The 19,011-nt window shown below is 44.4% G+C and overlaps 1 protein-coding gene across 1 annotated transcript in view; it reads right to left on the bottom strand.

Annotated features, from left to right (window-relative positions):
• COMMD8 (COMM domain containing 8) overlaps nt 1-19,011 on the bottom strand; it is a 371,100-nt gene that overhangs the window by 231,666 nt on the left and 120,423 nt on the right. Inside the window, exon 3 of the mRNA XM_069631717.1 lies at nt 1,992-2,144. Coding sequence (XP_069487818.1) covers nt 1,992-2,144 — 153 coding nt within the window. The remainder of the gene's footprint in view (nt 1-1,991; nt 2,145-19,011) is intronic.

Below are 19,011 nucleotides of genomic sequence, written 5' to 3'. Positions count from 1 at the left end.
TAGAGAGGGGGAGGGGGCAGAGGAGATCAAGACATGAAGTGTGTGACCAGCAGAGTGAGTTGGGCCAGAGGGGAGGATAGAGAGGGAAAGTGAATTGCAGAGGTCACAAAAGAGAGCAGATGAGGAGCAGGGAGAAACAAGATGAATGTTGAGGTCACCAAGGAGGAGGAGGAGTTGAGTGGTTGAGGCCAGGAGGGAGGAGGAGAGGTCAGCCCACTCGGAGAGAAAAGAGGTAATTTGACCAGGGGGCCGGTAGGGAGTAGCAACAGGAAGAGAGTGGTTAGGAGTGAGAGATAGAGCCTGCAAACAAAGCATTCGAAAGAGGAGTAAGTCTGAGTGGGGATGATAGAGGAAGGAATCCACTCAGGAAAGATCAGGGCTATACCCCCTCCGGGCTGGGTGGAACTGGGGGCAGAGAGGATCTTATAGCCGTCAGGGAGGAGAGTGTCAAAGCTTGTGACAGAGCTGGCCGTGAACCATGTCTCGGTAAGACCAAGGACATCAAGGTCAAGTTCTACTAGGAGGTGGCAGATGTCAGAGGAGTATTTGACAGCTGCGCGGGAGTTGAGAGTGGCAAGATGAAGAAGTTTGCCAGCCTTAGTAAGGGAGTGGCTAGGAGAGAGAGAGAGCCTGCAGACAAGGAATTCGAAAGAGGAGTAAGTCTGAGTGGGGAAGATAGAGGCAGGATGTGAAGAGAGAAGGAAAGAGAAGGGTCAAGGATTACTTCAACATTACCAACAGAGGGAGAGAAGGAAAGAACAGAAGGTGGAAAATAGAGACCAGACGGAGGAGAAGGGGAAGCAAGGGGAAAGTAAAGAACCTCCATTTTAGAGGGCTTTATGTGGAGAAAACAAGCCATCCCGAAATTAACTGCCGAGAAACAAGAGGATACTGTGGCGTGAAGCGATGGAGTGAGAAGAAAAAAGAAAAGAAAATGTGTGCATCATCTGCTTAGAAATGGCAGGACAGATTTAAATAGCTGATGAGGGCAGAGGGAGCAATGGCATAAAGAGAAAAAAGGAGTTTCCTAATGAATGTGATCTGCAGAGAACACAGACTACCCGACCTGACTGCACTCCACTGTTAGCTAGAAGCCACGTGTCTGACCCAAGACAACTTGCATCGTTCACAAAGCCTTATTTGGAATATGCCCTGCAAATTCAAACTTTGCATAACTAGCCAGCCACTGTGTTCACTCAGCACCAGACTACAATGTTATCCCAGGAACAGAAAGATGGCTAAAAGCAGCAAAAGATTACCTGAACTCTGAGTTAAAGTGTAGAACTAATAACCTGCTGAACCCATCCACTGCAAGCTCACCAAAGTCCAGAAAACCTTGTCCTTCATGATATTGCTACAGTACTCCTGTATTTCGCATTTTGCTCGCAGTCGTCCTGCTCTCTTGCACTGAAGCCACCTAAAGGGCATGCACAAATGACTAAATAGTAAAATAACAAATAAAAATAGAAAATCACCCCACTGGAAGTTAGAGTTAAAACACCAATCTCTACCTTCTACAACTAGATATAGTGGTCTCAGTAAGTACACGGACAATAGCTTCACTATGGGGAAATGTCATAGCATAGCAAGGTACGTATTCTTTGAATAAAAAAATACATGACGTTTCTCAGTATATGAACTACAGGTATGGAACTATATTCATGTCCATATAAAAAGAAATTACCAGCCAGCAGTATTTTTGAACTATAAACCTTGTATAATTAACAGTTTCCATGGCTCACAGCCTCATAGCCTTGGATCACAAAGAAGCTCAACCGGTTATAATTTTATTAAGAAGTGCGATAAGATGTGATATATGATTGAGGTGGTGTATGTCATGGCCTTTCCATTTTCTACTATATGAAAAAACTAGCATCTTTTGTAAAATAAAAACTCAAAAATGAGTTACAAAAACGGTTCAGTTTGAAACCTTCAACCATCATTGATGTACTGCATGAAAACATTTTCCAAAAATGCACATTCACTCCTACCTTCAATTGCCAATCAAAATCTAGTAGCTGTGCAGAAGACATTGCAGTTATTCTTTCCACCAATGCACGTCGTATTTCTTCCTTTCGGCCCTTTATACATTTCATGATTGCATCTTGATGATTTTTGCTTAATTGCTCCAGTTCCTGAGTTATCTGCACAATATGTAAGAAAGGACACATTATATACATCTCAACAGATAATCAGTCCACGTTTTATACTTTGCATGCATTTAGAAATAATTCAAACAGTGCACACAACCCCCAGTTAGCATTACTACCATGACAGTCAAAAAACAATACAAAGGGAGGAAACCAGGGCAAAGCATAGTAAGAAACATGATATTTTCCACACTTATATCAGTCTCTCATTGAGCATAAGCACCATTCATGAGAGGTTGAAGATCATCAGAACACTAGCCTCTCAAATGAGTACCTGTACAAATAGATCACATAGTAGTAAGCACTAGTTTTGGTATAAAGAAAAGATTCATTCTGCCACATCATCTTTATAGATATGTTTGTACACTTGGAAGGAAGTGAAGGGGCTCATTCACCGTTCACACTTTATTGGACTGTATATCTACATCTTTCCAGTATTTGCTCATTCTGACACTCACCAGAAAGGATTACCTTAAAAATTACTCCTCAATCCAACTATTGAGCAGGCACAAACTCAACCAAAGTCACAAACTTGAGGCAGGAGTGACACTTACGAGCATCATAGATTCAGCTCACCTGATCAGTTTGTATATGAACACACATACACGTCAATAATATAGTTCATACCAAACAATATAGAAATGATAATAAAACACACCCTTAATTCCAACACATTATTTCATTGGAGTTGATTAAAGATACAGCTTATTCTGAACCAAATAATCTATGAATTCGATCAGACCCATTGAGAGAGCAATGCACCAAAATTGCTAGAGTATTCTATTAATCTTTCAGCACTGTTAACTAAAGTATTGGCAAATACTACACATTTTGTATCCAGCCTTCTTCAGGACCAAACATTTCCTGTGGTCATAACTTCCATTTTCCATGTAGTGGTTCTATGCAACATTATATATTTCAATATTCAAGCAAGTAGCACAATTTGTTATCGCTCTGCTAAAACTCGCAATTACTGAGAGTAAAAGATGCCAAAAAAAAGACAGCATACCCTAACAATCAGGGGGTGTGGTCACCCCAACATAATTTTATAAAGTGATCCAATTCAATACATTATGTATTTGGGCCGGGCGCTCGAGAGCTCACGACCAAGATGGCTGCTGCTCATTGAGCACCTAAGGTGAAGTCCAGGAGGAGGAGGCCAGGGTCCGTTATGACCCACTTGTGGGCGCTGTAAATGGCAGAAAAGGCGTGGAAGGCCCCAGTATGAACGCTAATGGCGGCACCCTTGTCTAGATCCAGCGCAGAGAGCCAGTGACCCATGGGGAGGAACGCACGCTATCGGAGTCAGAGCTGCGAGCTTATTGCGGGACGGGTCCCGAAGACGTGGACGAGCGGCTGTGGTGCAGGCCCTCATTCCCCATCTGGCACAGCAAGGATAAGAAAAGCTGGAGGTGCGCTGGGAGTTGGTGAGCCCGGTAACCCCCCCCCCCTGCACCGCAGCAATGGCTCTGCTATTCCTGAAGCGCTCGCCAGGCCGGGGGTGAGGGACTGTGACCTGCCGCGTGCGTGACTGGTGGCTGATCCTGAGAGTGGGAGCAGGTTAGGGCCCAGCACGGGACCTGGACTCTGGCAGACCGGGGCTGCAACGTGATCAGAGGGCTACGGAGGGCGAAGGCGAGCTGAGCCACAAATGGCCTGGTGAAACAGCACCACTATTAGTGACTGAGGAAACGGCTTGGCCATTGGCCAGGCGCCATCAACTCTCCAATGAGAGCAGAGACTGCTGCATCCTGGTCACCATGGGAGGACCCTGCTGGAGCGAATAAGGTGGGCTGAGCAGCTGGGGAGTGCCTGGACCCAAGTGGTGCCCTGTGAGGCCGAGGAGGGCCTTTGGAACGGAACCTCCAGCAGAATATTTGGAGGTGGCAGCACTGCCGAGGCTGGCCCCAGAGGCTGCTGAGGTGATGGCTAAGCCAATTTCGGTAGATGATATCCTAGCGGCTGCCTGAGCGCTCCCCGCGGCTAAGGCTCCCGGGTTTGATGGCATAATGTCAGAACTTTGTAAGGAGCTGGAACCAGAGGTCGCCAAGTACATGGTTGAAGTTTGGGAGGAAGCATTGGGCTCAAGGCAGCTGCCCCCTACGTTGCGTGAGGCTGTGGTGTCTAATTCTAAAGGGTGGGAAGGACACCTTAGATTGTGCCTTGTACCGTCAGATATGTCTTATTAATTTGGATACCAAGATCTTTGCTAAGATCCTGGTGAATAGATTGCTTCCTTTCATCCAGGGTGTGATTCACCCAGACCAGTCCAGGTTTATCCCAGGGAGGTCTAGCTCGCTGAACCTCTGCCGGCTGTTTGCAATATTAGCTCAAGGTGCAGGTGGTTGCGGCCCTCCTCGACATGGCGAAGGCGTTTGATTCAGTTGAATGGTGCTGAAACCGGTGAGGGTTCAGGTATATTTTCTTGCAGCTGTGATAGTGCTATATACTAGCGTGACAGCGAAGATCGGCTTGTTTGGTAAGCACTCTGGGGCCTTCGACTTGGGTCGTGGCACTCGTTATCTCGGTTAATTTTTATGCTGGGAATAGAGCCCCTGACGGCTAGGCTATGGAAGTTCCACCTGGCTTGTGGATTAGCAATGGGATTAGCAATGGGAGCGACCAAAGAGTTGGTGTCTTTATATGCGGATGATGCGATATTGTATTTCAAAGACCCGGGTGTGAACCTGTATCCTTTGTCGCACGAAGTCGCTGTTTTTCGCCGGTTATCGGGTCACTGTGTGAACTGGTCCAAGTGCATTTTGTTTCCCCTCAATGAGGCTACGGTCAAGCCATCAAGCGGTCAAGTCATCGGATGTTGGAGGTTACTGGTGGGAGCAATTGTCTGTTTAGTCTCTAGGTGTATGGGTTAGTAGGAGCTCCCGGTTGCCGCTTCAGTCTTATTGTTTGCCCTGGCGATTGAGCCACTCATCGAACTAGTCACAGACAGGCATATCCATAGAGGGATACAGGTGTATAATCACAGGGTGGCAATATCCCTCTATGCCGATGACATGGTGATTTACGTCACGAATCCGCAGGTAAACCTGGGGCCGATTATGGAGGAGGTGTTGAGGTTCAGCGGTAACTCTGGCTTGCAAATTAACATTACAAAGTTGGTGCTTTTCCCGCTTGCTGATGGTACTGAGCAGTTTCACAATGGTTTTGGATGTCAGTGACATATGGTATATACCCGATACCTGGTAATAAACATAATGCAGTTGTCACGCTCACCTGGTCTCCACGGGGGCATAACCCGTGTCCGAAGGATGAAGTCTGCACTGGTGTTGCGCTGCTTAATTGAGGGTGCTAGCCCGCGTCTTCCCTGCGTTCTCACCTCAAGAGGCGTTCGCCTGCAAGTCGAAACAAGATATTAGCCAACTGAATGGAGCTGGTTTTTGTTTCACCTCCTTCCGACTTCCCTCTCTTCCTCTGGCTCACCTTGGTTTTTTTTATAGGTGAGCTCTCCGTCCTGCACACTCTGGCAGGATATACAGTTTTTCCAAGATCAAGTTACTTCACTGATCCGATGGAGGTTGCTGAATTGGAAGAACCGGAATAAGCAGGTAAGTCTCTATCCTAATAACTCCTTGGAATAGCTGCCTTAAGTCTTTATCGCTCAAAAGTAACTAATGTTCGTTCTTATCTTTCTGGTGTGGAGTCGAGCGGTTTTCGGATGATGGTTGACCCTCCTGACAGTGATGAGCAGGTTTCCTGCCGGTGAGTATAGCGCTGTGCGAGGTGCGCTAATTGTTTGTTTTAATTAGCTTTCCTTTGCTGTGTGCGACTAACCTGCTGTGTCTTTTCTCTTTGGCAGGTGCGGCACAATTCCAGGAAGAAGATGGAAAAACCGCTCAACGGAGTTACTTGACGGTGACGAGGTGCGGTGCAGTTCCGGATGATGAAGAACTGCTCGATGGAGCTCCTGGAGGAGACCGACCCCAGGTGAGTAGCTACCCGAGAGAGTACCTTTGGTTCTGCTCTTCTGCAGATGTGGCGTCTCGTGGATAAGCAGATGGCGAGGCCAGGATGTTGACTGCAGGTAAAGCCTTCAACGCTCTAATAACTCCTGTTCTTCTCTTTTCACAGGTGTCGATGGATAGAAGACTCTGGACGGGCGTGGCTGAAAAGAAGCAAAGGCTGAACTGACACGGTGAGCGTTACGCTGCAGGAGTGCAGAATAACGCGAAGCGTGTTCAGTTTGCAAGGTCAGTTTAAATAGCCTTGCAAGTAGTTCCAGGCAAATAGTCCCCTTAACCGTATCCTGCCTCTTCAGGTAAAGTAGTCCCAGGCCACAGCCTGCATTGAATGGCTCAGCCTCCCAGAGCCGAGTATATAGACCATGTAGTTAACACCTACCATGAGCCTGGTGCCAGCGGCGGCAGGACCAAGTCCAGGTGAGCCTAGCTGGGGCCTGATAAGCCCCCAAGAATGACAGAGTCAGGGATGAGCTCGCCCGATTCAGGGGTTTGGGAGCTTGCACCATGACAGCTCCCCCACCCCCAAATGGCGGGCTCACCCATTGGTCCTGGTTTGTTCGGGTGATTGCGGTGGAAACTTCTTAATAGCTGTGGAGCATGCACATTTTCGCTAGGTTCCCACGATCTTTCATGAGGTCCGTACCCTTTCCAGTCTATCAAGTAAAATAGTTTTGATTTGGTGATTTTAGAGTCAAGAATTTCTTTAACCTCGAACTCCGGTTCCCCGTTGACTGTTATCGGTTTCGGTGGTTTCACAACTCGTTGCACTGGTTTCAAAAGTGAGACATGAAACACAGGATGAATCTTCATGTGTGGGGGTAAGTCCAATTTCATAGCCACCGGATTGATAATCGCCTTAATGGTATATGGACCTAAATATCTGGGGTTGAAGGTACGAGGTCCTTTCACTGGTATGTGCTTTGACGCCAACGAGACTTCATCCCCAACCTGATATCTTGGAGCTTCACTTCTATGCACGTCGGCTGATTTCTTGTATCTTTCCTTAGCTTGTTTTAGATGATCCGTCGCTTGTTTGAAAGCTTGGGTGATGGTAGAGTGCAAACTTCTCACAGCTGGCATTTCCAGAAGTTGCGGCGGGTCAAGATTGGAAGTTCGCGGGTGTAACCCGTAAATTGCATATAGAAAGGACTTTGACCTGTACTGGAATGTAGGGAGTTGTTATAGGCATACTTGGTGATCCATAAAACATCCTTTCAGCTGCTTTCAGTTTGATGTAGCATGCACCTGAGATATTGCTCCAAGGTCTGGTTTGTCCTCTCGGTCTGACCATCAGTTTGGGGATGGTGACTGGTGGAGGGCCTTACGTCCATTTGAACTAACTCGCAACATTTCTTCCAGAAGCGCGAGATGAACTGGCTACCACGGTCTGAGATCAGGATGGAAGGAAATCCGTGTATTCGGACAATCTGCTCCAGAAATTCTTTAGCCAGGATTGAAGCTGAGGGCAATCCTTTTAGTGGGATGAAATGGGCCATTTTTCGAAAACAAATCCACCACCACTAAAATTGTGTTCAATCCGTTACCAGGAGGAAGGTCCGTTATAAAATCAAGAGATAGGGTATGCCAAGGTGTAGGTGGAATGTCTAATGGCTGTAGCAGGCCTGGTGATTTTGTTTTTTGGGCCTTGTTTTGAGTGCAAACTCCACAGGATAGTACAAACTGCTTATTGTCTTTACGCCATATTGGCCACCAAAAATGCTGTTTGATCTGGGCCTCGGTTTTTGCGATTCCAGGATGACCTTCTACTAATGATTCGTGGTAATTTGAGACAACTTTTTCCTGAAGTTCTCTGCTGGGCAGGTAGAGACGTCCTCGAAAATAGGGTAATTGGTTGGAGACTGAATGGTGAGGACCTCTGGTCGGCCAATTCCTTAGGGTGTTGGAACCATGAGATGAGAGATTTCTTCTTGAATGTCATCTAACGTTAGGGACGTAATTCCAAGAATCTTTTCACCAGGAATGATGAGCACTGGGTCGGGATTGGCGTATTCCTCGTCTACTCCTATACGGGACAGTGCATCTGCCTTGCCATTTCAACAGCCAGGTCAGTAAGTAATTACAAAGTCAAATTCAGCAAAAAATAATGCCCAACGGAGTTGGCAAGACAATTGAGCTTTCGCCACCTTCAGGTACTGTAGATTGCTGTGATCAGTAATTACTGTGATGGTGTGCCTAGCTCCTAAGAGGTAATGCCGCCAAGCTTTGAAGGCCGCCTTGATGGCTAACAGTTCCTTGTCCGTAATAGCATAATTCAACTCAGGAGCCGTAAACTTCCGTGACCAAAAGGCTACCGGGTGCAGTTGACCAGATTCGGGGTCTCTTTGTGAAAGGACCGCTCCCATTGCCAGACTGGAAGCATCCGTTTCCACCACGTACGGTAGATCTGGATGAGGGTGTTTCAGTATCGGGGCTGATATGAATCTTTGTTTTAGCTCCTGGAAGGTTTTCTCAGCCTCTTCGGACCATTGAAAACACTTGTTTTTGCGCAGCAGCGAGGTGATAGGATGCACTAGTTGCAAAAATCCTGGAATGAAACGACGATAGAAGTTTGCAAATCCGAGCATACTCTGAACTCCTTTAACCGAGGTTGGTGACGGCCAGTTGAGAATGGCATCAACCTTTCGTGAATCCATGCATACACCATGAGGGGTTAGGGCAAATCCAAGGAACTCAACCTCAGTAACATGCAAAAAACATTTTTCCAGCTTTGCAAGTAGTTTGTGTTGTCGAGGTTTGTCCAAAACTGCGCGGACGTGTTTCACGTGTTCTTGCTCAGAACGGGAGTACACCAGAATGTCGTCGATGTATACTACGACACACATATCAATCAATTCTCGCAAAACATCGTTCATGAAATACTGGAACGCCGCTGGGGCATTGCAAAGGCCAAAAGGCATCACTTGGTACTCAAATAGCCCGTATTTGGTGTGGAAAGCGGTCTTCCATTTGTCCCCTTTCTTGATCCGTACCAGGTGGTATGCTCCGCGGAGGTCTAACTTGGTGTAAATCCGGGCGTCTTTAACTTGATCCAATAGGTCAGGAATCAGAGGCAACGGGTAACGGTTTTTAACAGTGACCTTATTCAATGCGCAGTAGTCGATGTAAGTCCTAAGGTCACCTTCCTTTTTAGGCACGAAGAAGAAGGGTGAAGCGGCCGGGGACTTGGATGGGCGAATGAAACCGTTAGCCAGGTACTGGTCTAAATATTTTCACAAATGCAGGTTCTCGGGTTCTGTGAGAGCATAGATTCGACCGCACGGAATCTGTGCTCCTGGTAAAAGGTCGATCTGGCAGTCATACGACCTATGAAGGGGAAGTGTGTTGGCTTGATCCTTTTGGAATACATCCAGATAGTCTTGATATACCGGAGGTAGAGGGTTGGTTGGTCTCATGATCGCTGTCGCTCCCGTGACCAAAGGTCCTTTAGTTGGATAACAAGTTTGAGCTCTGTTACGCTCACCTGGACCCCACAGGGGTGTCAATCAGACCCGGACAGCTGCGGTCTCCTTCAACGCGATGCGTAGTGCAGAGATGACTGTCTGGATCGGCCCACCTAGTCTTGTCTGCTGGACCCGAAGAAGTATTTTCCTGCAAGTGGAGACAGGGATTAACCACCTGTGGGTTTTAGTGATGGCCTCCCAACTGTTCTCGCTCTCCCCCACTAATCGCCTCCGATATCCCCTAGTAACCTCACCTTATGTTCGTAAAAGATGAGCTCTCCATCCTGCGTGTCTTGCAGGGGCGCGTAGATACCAGTTACTTCACTGGTTTGAAGGCGTTGGGAGAGTTCCGGTAAGTATTGACTCTGAAGTCCCTGGCGGGATTGGTAAGCATCAAGTTCAAAGAGTTCAATGTGCCCGATGTTCACTCTTGTCCCCTCTTCCTTCCTTAAATTGCAACTGAGTTTGTGAGAAGAAGGTCTCGTAGCTGCTGCTGGCGTTCAGGTAAGAGTCTGTGTTACCCAACGCTGTCCGGTAACTATTGCATGCGTTAACGTGTTGTTTTTCTCCCTCTTTACAGATGCGGCATATGAAAATGTGGAGAGTTATGGAATAATACCGTCGGTGGTAAGTCTATGGTGGTAAGAGGTTGTATTTGTCGATTCCCTTGGCTCACCTTGTTTTTTCTTGTGTCCCCTAGGTGCTGGATTACGGCGAAGAAATGATGGAGACAGTGCCGGATCGAAAGATGCTGTGAGAACCAGTGAGTATGGTGCCATGCTGGAGCTGGCGAAGCGACGCGTGCAAGACTGATGTACTTTCCAGGTCCGGAGATGAAATGGTTCCGGAATTAGGTGAGGAATTTGAAATAAGTTTGTTTACTAACCTTGTCCTTTTCTTCTTCTTTATTCTAGGAGCTCCGGTTTCGAGGCGGGCGTGGCAGAAGACTGGATGCTGGCTGCAGGCACGTGGGCGTGGCAGAAGACTGGATGCTGGCTGCAGGCACGGTGAGCGTCACACTGCTGGATGCAGAATAACGCGAAGCATGTGCCGCTGTTCGGGTGTGGTTTAAATAGCCTCCAAAGTAGTTCCAGGTAAGAAGTTCCCTAGAGCCACGCCCGAGTAAAAAATAGTCCATGTAACAAAATAGTCCCATCCAGGCCTCATGTAGGCTTGGACTCTTTTGCAGCATGGTCTGCATCAGGTAAGTAAAGTCTATGAGCCTGGCGCCTATGGTGCCAGGACTGATTTCTATGATGAGCCTGGCGCCAGGACTGAACCCAGACAGCCCCTAGCCGGGGCTGCTGAGGTTTAAACAAATGTCTGGATGCCTGCCCCGGAGTGGAGGGCCTTGGTCCTGATGCTCGTGAGTAGGCATCATGACAGCACAGTCGACAGAGAAGGTCAGCCTCTTGGCACGCCAGTCTATGCAAGGATTGTGTGATTCTAACCTATGGCATTCCCAGGATTATTTGAAATTGTGGAGCCTTGATTATATCAAACAAGATGGTTTCCCGATGTCCGTCTTGTCTATTGTTGCCTTTTTTCGCAAAGGGAAAGGTGCATCCTTGAAGCCAATTCTTGATCCATATAATTTCCAATGGCACCTATGTCGATGTATGCTCTGACTGCATGCATTCGAGACGGTTGTTGGTGATTTATAAGGCCCATAGGCAAAACTAGGTGCGAGGTCTGGGAGTCCTTCTTTTCGCTCGGCAAGCGGACCTCTATGCTTGCTGGGCGGGGAAGTTTTCCGGCTCAGACTCTGTTTCAACCTTGCCAGCGACTCCTACTGCCTTTTTGGCTGGTTTCACTGGGCACTCTCGGAGGAAATGACTGGCTGACACGCAATACAAACACAGCTGTTGCTGTCTTCTCCTATCCCTTTCAGCCTTGGATAACGGCCCTCGCACTCCTCCAATTTGCATGGGTTCCGACAAGTCGGTGGTCTTGGAGGCGTTTTCCTTGGGGCATACAAATACCCTAGAATCAATTCTAGCACGATCTGCCTTACGGTTCTGCGGTCTGTGATCTAGCTAGACCACCAAGTTTATGTATTCAGCACAGTCTCTGGGCGGGTTAACCACTTGAGCTAAAACGTCCTTTAACTCCCCCCTCAAACCGCGGTAAAACAGCGTTGTTCTCTTGTCATCCAGCCAATCAGTTTCCACATGTTAGCAGATCCTGGTTGCCTTGACGCAAAGACAAAAGCTTGTTGTCCAATGCCTGACCTTGGTAACGCCGGGCAAACAGCTTCTCCATATCCAATTGGAATCTTTGGAAGTCTCGCAAGATGGGATCATCCCGACTGACCAGCGGTACCGACCAGTCAGCAGCACTGCCACTAAGATACGAAAGTACAAAAGCCACTTTGGACTGGTCGTTTGGAAAAGCTCCTGGCTTGCATAGGAAATGTAGACAGCACTGATTCATAAACACTGCATACCTTTTTGGATCCCCAGCGAATCGTTCAGGGGGTGCCAATGATAGAGCTCCTGGGAGGACCACCTGAACTGGATTGCTTGATGCAGTGGGTACCGTTGACCCCACCCCTGGTAGCGGCGTTTGCCCCGCCTGTGACTGGAGCAACTGACTGGCGAGATCATCGGTGCGATCCTTGGCAACAATCAGTTCTCTTCGTAAGGCATTTGTTTCCGGTCTAGCTGAATGTACCTCGGCCCTGAGTTCCCCCAAAAGCTGGGCTAGCTGATCAGTTTCCGAAGTTTCCATGACACCCAGGTAGAGAATTTGTGTAAGGCTTTGCGTTCTGTCATGCTCACCTGGTCTCCACAGGGGCGTAACTCGGCATCCCTAGGGGAGGCAATCACAGGTGAGGTATGGGAATACTGTTGTGCTCAAACAAGGAAGATAGCTCTTAACAGTAGATTCAAGTTGATCCATTTTAAATTCCTGGATCAATTCTAATATACCCCGGCGATGTTGCATATATTATTTCCGGATACTTTGGACGTACGTGTTCGATGTGCGTTTACACCGGAGTACTTTCTGCATGTGGCATGGAGTTGTCCGCCAGTGATACGGTTTTGGGAGTGAGTGGGTGAAACCTGATCCACTGGTGGCCCTATTAGGTAGCACCGGACAGATCACTGGTTGAGTAAGGAAGCTAGCTGGACTATTGCTGCTGCTAGCTAAGAAGAGGGTTGCAATGGTGTGGGGTAGATCACGACAGCCCGCTCTGGAGCAGTGGAAAGAGGATGTCCTGTATTGTAATGAGATGGAAATGGAATATGGAAGGGTGGTACACCCCACTGCTAGACCTAAGGGCATTTGGTGTCCCTATACACAGTATGTTATTTTATAGGCCTGAGACGCAGGGGTGAATATTGGAGGGGAGAGACACCCATGGGTGGTGAACATCCATGGTACCAGGATATTTTGATTGAGGACTTAAAGCATGCGGATAGGTAGGGATGAGTTTGGGGCGGGGTCAAATCTCTGTTAATAAAAGGCTGCAGGAATGGGAAGGGACTGATTCACTGAACCACTGTCTTGTTTTTTGCTTTTTGTATTGTTGCTTGTTGAAAACAAAGTTTTAAGGAAAGAATTGGTCACGCAATGTTTTCACTGTGACCAGTTCAATGATTATTTAATTTCCGTACCCAATGTTGCGCATGTTTTTTCAAGTCTGAATGCAATAGGATATAGACCCAAATCTTGTTTATTATTCCATCTAGTAAGTCCATTGAAGGTCATCCCCCTTGGGATTTCTCTCATCAAATAAAAGCATGAAGGGTCCTGCCTTATTTTGATGCAGATTTCAGATCGGTGTTCAGAAATCTTAATGCATACTGAATGGGTCATCATTCCAATAAAGACTTTCATTCATATACATTTTATTTTATGAATCACATTTTTTCTAGCAGTAAAACGTTTTAGTTGCTAGTGGAACATCTCATGCACAAATGCAATATGTTTAGAAGTGAAAGGGTATGCATTTTATCCCCCACATGGACGATGCCTCCATAAAGCCAGTATGTCCGAGTTGAAACAGGATGTGTTCTGTTCACTGGTGTTTCCAGCTTCATGTGTACAAACCGGTCATACATTTTCTCCATGCTTCAACAAGAAGAAAGGTTCACAGGCTTCCTGGAGCTTAATCATATGCCAGGTGTTCCTGGTAATGTTGTTTTCATTCAAAGTCTCAACACATCACACAATCTATTGAAAGGGTTAGCTTCTTTTGGCATGAATAGCGCTTCCCCAATCATAAACCAGACTTTTAGAAGCCTCTTAAGTAGTCATCTAGGGTAACCTCTCGCCAGCAACCATTCCAGAGGTTATTGGCCTGGTTTGTGTAGTACCTTTTAAATTTACATTTACAGTGAAGCCTTAAAAACTGACTGTTGCGAAGGTTGTCTGTGTTCAGGGGAGATACCTCTTAATGCAGAATAGTATTGCAAGCAGTATTTTTTACAAATATTAAGGTGGTACAGAAGAGCGGAAGCCAGTGAAAACGTTGTTGAAAAGAAACAGTGCACATATAAATGTTGTGTACTTTCATTGAGGATATATATTTTTTTTATTTGTTTTGGTTTATATAAACCTTTACAAAGAGAATAAATAGTAAAACAACAATTTAACAATTCTATACATCTTTACAAAGTAGCTGAGAACAAAAAATGAATGTATCCATTCCATACAATAACTGCTCACCAAATTCATCATCACATTTCTAAATTCAAATTTCACTTATTTCGTATAATTTGTAATGCAAAACTCTGATCAGGCACAATTAGTCTAATTATAATTGCTACCTAAATTCATCATTGTTTTTTGCCATACAAAGTTCCTAAAAAAAAAAAGGAATTCATAAAACCATAATGATCTATTCAAGTGCACATACATTTTTAAGAAAGGCAACTGTTCTTATTTTCAACACCATTGATCCTTCCATGTATCATTTCATGCCACAATAATTCAGAGTTCACTTGAGATGCATCAGTTATAAACTGTTTAAAATATTCTATTCTTTTTGGCATTAATTTCGGACATTTTAGTAACAAGTGATCTAAAGATTCTTTTTCCCCTTCAATGCAGCAATGCCTACAAAATGTGTATTCTTCCAATGATGGATTCCTAATATTTCTAATTTCCTGAGTATTTAAGACATTTAGTCTAAATCTCATTATGGGATTCCTAATTGTTCTAGTGGGATATTTCAGAACATACATTTCTGGTTCAGGGTACCACTTCCAGAAGGACACAGTCTGGGCATATATACTTGATTTAGTTAATATTGCATTGTTTCTCCCCCAGTCAAAAGTTTTCACCAAGGATTTAACTTTTAAAGGTTTATCCAACCATTTTTGTAACGATAGGCCCATTTGAAATAATGATCGATCAACGCTTTCATGCACATTTTTCACAAAATGCCCTTTTTTATCGTCAGCTAGATGACTATATAATTGTTTACGAGTCCCCAAAAAGCATTTTCTTAGAAGAGTAGCCTTTTTCCATATCATACAGCTTTCTAAAGAGGGGAGACCAGGCTCATATCAAATCACTTCCATTGGAATACATTTTGGCAGAAAATACAATACATTTCTCCATATGATGCCTTCAATGATCTTTAGGTACGGAATTACGGAATCTGGAAGACATTCCAAACCATAACCAATTCTTGGGATTATTTTCTTCCTGTAGAATTCAATGGACGCATATAGAGAATATCTACTATACTTTCTTTCAATGATCCTTAGCTGTTTGGCCGCATCCATTGCTTTCAATTTCAGTCAGTTTTTAATGCAGTTCTGAGATATTTCACTAGAAAACACATATCCCAGAAATGTCATTGATGTATGTGCCTGAATTCTAGTACCATTGCAGTCCCATGAGAATCCTAGTGATTTCCTATTGCCTTGTCCCAGGTTTATTATAACTGTTTTTGCTGCATTTATTTTCAATTTCAGATGTGCTATATACTCCACAAATGTATTTGTCAGGTGCTGTAGCCTTAGTTTGATGGTATCAAATTAAAGAAAATCATCGGCATAGGTGCACCAATGTACAGTTAGTTTACCCACTTTGGGAGAAGCTAATCCTTTCCCATCCAAAAATTGACCAACAGAAGCAACATATAAATTAAATAATATGGCAGCTAATGCACATCCCTGTTTTAGCCCATTGCTTGCTTTGAATGGATTTGTCATTAGTCCCCCACTGTTTAGCCTAACACTTATAATAGTATCAGAATACAGACTAACCAGAATAGCAAGGAGGTCAGGCAGCATCTATACCAAGATTTTGCAATCTTCTCCATAGTATGGGCCTACCACCATATCAAAAGCGGCAGATGGGTCCATTGCTGCAACATATAGTGGTCCTTTCTTGGATATCTGAGCATTATTTTGTAGCAGGGTGACTAACATCCCTCCGACATCTGTTCCTATATTTTTCCTGAACCCAAATTGTTGTACATCTAATAGGTCGTTGTTCTCAATCCACAATAGCAGTCTATCTAGTACAATGGAGGAAAAGATCTTAACCTCAATGTTCATCAATGAGATGGGACAATAATTAGTAACACACATTCTATTGCCCTTCCTGAATATGGGCAAAATGTACGAGAGAAGCCAAGCCTTAGGGATCCTTTCCTTTTCTATAACATCTGTGTATAGAATATGTAATATTCTAGCCCACAGATCAGGATTTTTCTTTAGAGTCAAGAAGGACAAACTATTCGGACCTGGTGTTTTTGACGCTTTAGCCTTTAGTATATAACTCTTGACATTCACTATAGATACATTCAACTTCCATTTATCGAGGTTAATCCTGTCCATTTCAAAGGGTTTAGAAGTGGAATCGCTATAAACCTTCATGAAATGTTTAGACCAATCATTGGCGCTAATATGATTTAAAACCAATTGCAACAGAGTTTTTTTAGTACAGTTTATTAAAGACCCGAAAGATCTTGAGTTCGTATTTCTTATGGCTTGGAACAAAAGTTCAGCATCTTTCTGTTGTAGACTTACCCTATGATTTATTACCCAATTTTTATATCTCGGTTTACATTTCTTTTTTTTTTTTTATTAACACTATACCAGAATTTAGTTTCTATATTATGCGGATTTCCCTATTCATGATTGATTTTCTTTTCTTAGTTGCTAAATCGAATCTGTGCTTATGCGTTAATAACCTATGGCCTGCACCACGCTCCATCGCACTATACTTCTCCAGTACATTTTCAAGATGTTCCACAAATTGCCCAACCGAATATGTCCCTCTTTTGTCTTCCAGTGTACGTGACTCATACTCCACTAACAATTGCTCATTAAATGTATCAATTTTGACTGGGTTCCATTTAATTCTAGTCCCCCTTACATTGATCTCAACATTGGCGCACTGGACATTCAATTTGTCATCATTCTTCTTAATCCATGGCAGGTTGCAGCTTAACATGGCATGATCACTGGCATTAGTCTGTGTAACTTCCAAGTTACCCATTCCAAGATACAATTCAGTACTTGCAAACATATAATCTATTATTGAGGACTGGCCTCTAGCGCACCATGTTGGTTTCGTGTTATACATGAGATTCAGTCCCCAACGTTTGGCAAATATCATCCACATACTTCCTCTACATTTTTTACATTTATGATTTGATTTACTGTCATTTTTGGAGGACATTGCCCAGACCATGGAACTGTTGGGTATATTGTAATCCGCATTTAGATCTCCCGCCAAAATAATAGAACCACCCGGTCTATGCCCCAACCATTCTTCAATAATTTTATCCAATTTCCTAATATAGAACTCAAGATCGCAATCATTGAGCTCTAGGGCATTCCAATAGATGTTTGCAATTATCAGATATATCAGGTCTTTGTCAGTTGTTATTCTGCATGTGGCAACAATTATGGAATCCTGTAAATACTCTTCGTATTACAAATATATGGATTTATCATTTCTCATGGCCAGGGCAAGACCTCCTTTTGGACGACCCTTACTCCCAGCCTTTGCTTTAATACACCTCATGATGAATCCATCCCACAAAATTGACTCAGTAGCCCAGGTTTCCTGAAGCAATATTAAATCCTATTCGGCCAATAATTGGCAAACCGTCCTATTCACTGCAAGGTGGGAGCTGCCCCTAGTATTCCATGAAATTAACCTAAAGGTGGCTTTTGGGTGAAAGGGGTTGGCCCAAGGCTTTAAGCTGTGTAATTGATTCCTTCAATGAAAGTGCCAAATCCTGCCATTCATTCATATCCTTGAGTAAACCATTATCAATGTCTTTGTTTTTCATCAATTCCACCCTTGAGTTATCAGGCAGATAATTTCTTCATTTTCCATACATTCCTGCACCGACAGACTGAACATTACTTTAAAAATGAAAGATATAAAATCCTCTCCTTTGTAGTGCTCCTGCTTCTTTTAGTATCAGAGCTCGAACAAGGGGGGAAGGAATCAGCAATCTAACAATCAAATCTTTGTTCATGGATGAAATCAATCAGTTTTATGTCAGCAGATGTAATCAAGCTTAACTCTGGTATATCAGAAAACAGGCTTAATATATATGGTCTATTCAGAGACCTTGGGCCATCGCCATCAAAAACATAATGCATTATCAGACTTGGTTCGTTTGAAAAGACAGGCTTCCTTAAGTAATTAACTTGGTCATTTCGAGGATAGTATTCCTCCTCCCTATTTTTTTTATGGTACCATACCCTTGACCATCCCCCAGCGTATCCTTGCATGGCGAGGGTCTTTGTTCCTGAGCTTTCACAAATGTACCTATATATGCACTTTCCTTTCTCTTACTTTCTCCCAGGGTTTGTCCCTCAAGATTATGTTTTCTTATTAGTATATCCTCAATAATCTTCCTCACTTCCATCTCAGATATCTGTGCTTTTTCTTCAGACCTAGCATTAGGACATAAAGTATCTCCTAATGCAATATTTCTTTCCCTGCGACCTGTGGGATGATTCAACCCACTTATTGCTCTGCCATGCGGCATCACTGTTCTGATGGTGCCAGAAACATCAAAATGGCCACAAAACCCTTGTGCGCGGCAAAACCTCTGAAAATCGCACTCTGCAAAGCACAAAAAGATAGCTGCCCAATCTACCACGAATGTTGTCAGTGGTGGAACAGAGATCTCACTCTTGAAAGATGTCACTGGGCTCCACAACAGGTGAAAATGGACTACAGAGGGAAAAAGTAGTGCTCTGCTAAAGGAAACCCCAAAATCTTGCTTTAAATACCTTTTCTTTGTTGTTGAAACTGCAGAATGCCGGTACAAAACACCCTCAAACATCCAGAATTCTTGCTGGGTGCTACAATTCACTTAGTTCAAGAAATCATTGTGAATTTACAATGTCCTGGAAAGCTAAGAGCATAAAGAAACATCCACATCAAAAGTTGCCTGCCTGTGGAATCTGTCAAAATCTGGGTGCAGTA

The sequence above is a fragment of the Ambystoma mexicanum genome, chromosome 6q (assembly GCF_040938575.1).
Source record: "Ambystoma mexicanum isolate Mex_15411 chromosome 6q, UKY_AmexF1_1, whole genome shotgun sequence".
NCBI classification, from domain to species: domain Eukaryota; kingdom Metazoa; phylum Chordata; class Amphibia; order Caudata; family Ambystomatidae; genus Ambystoma; species Ambystoma mexicanum.
Note: the sequence above shows the minus strand (reverse complement) of the source record. Positions and strands in the feature narration are given on the sequence as shown.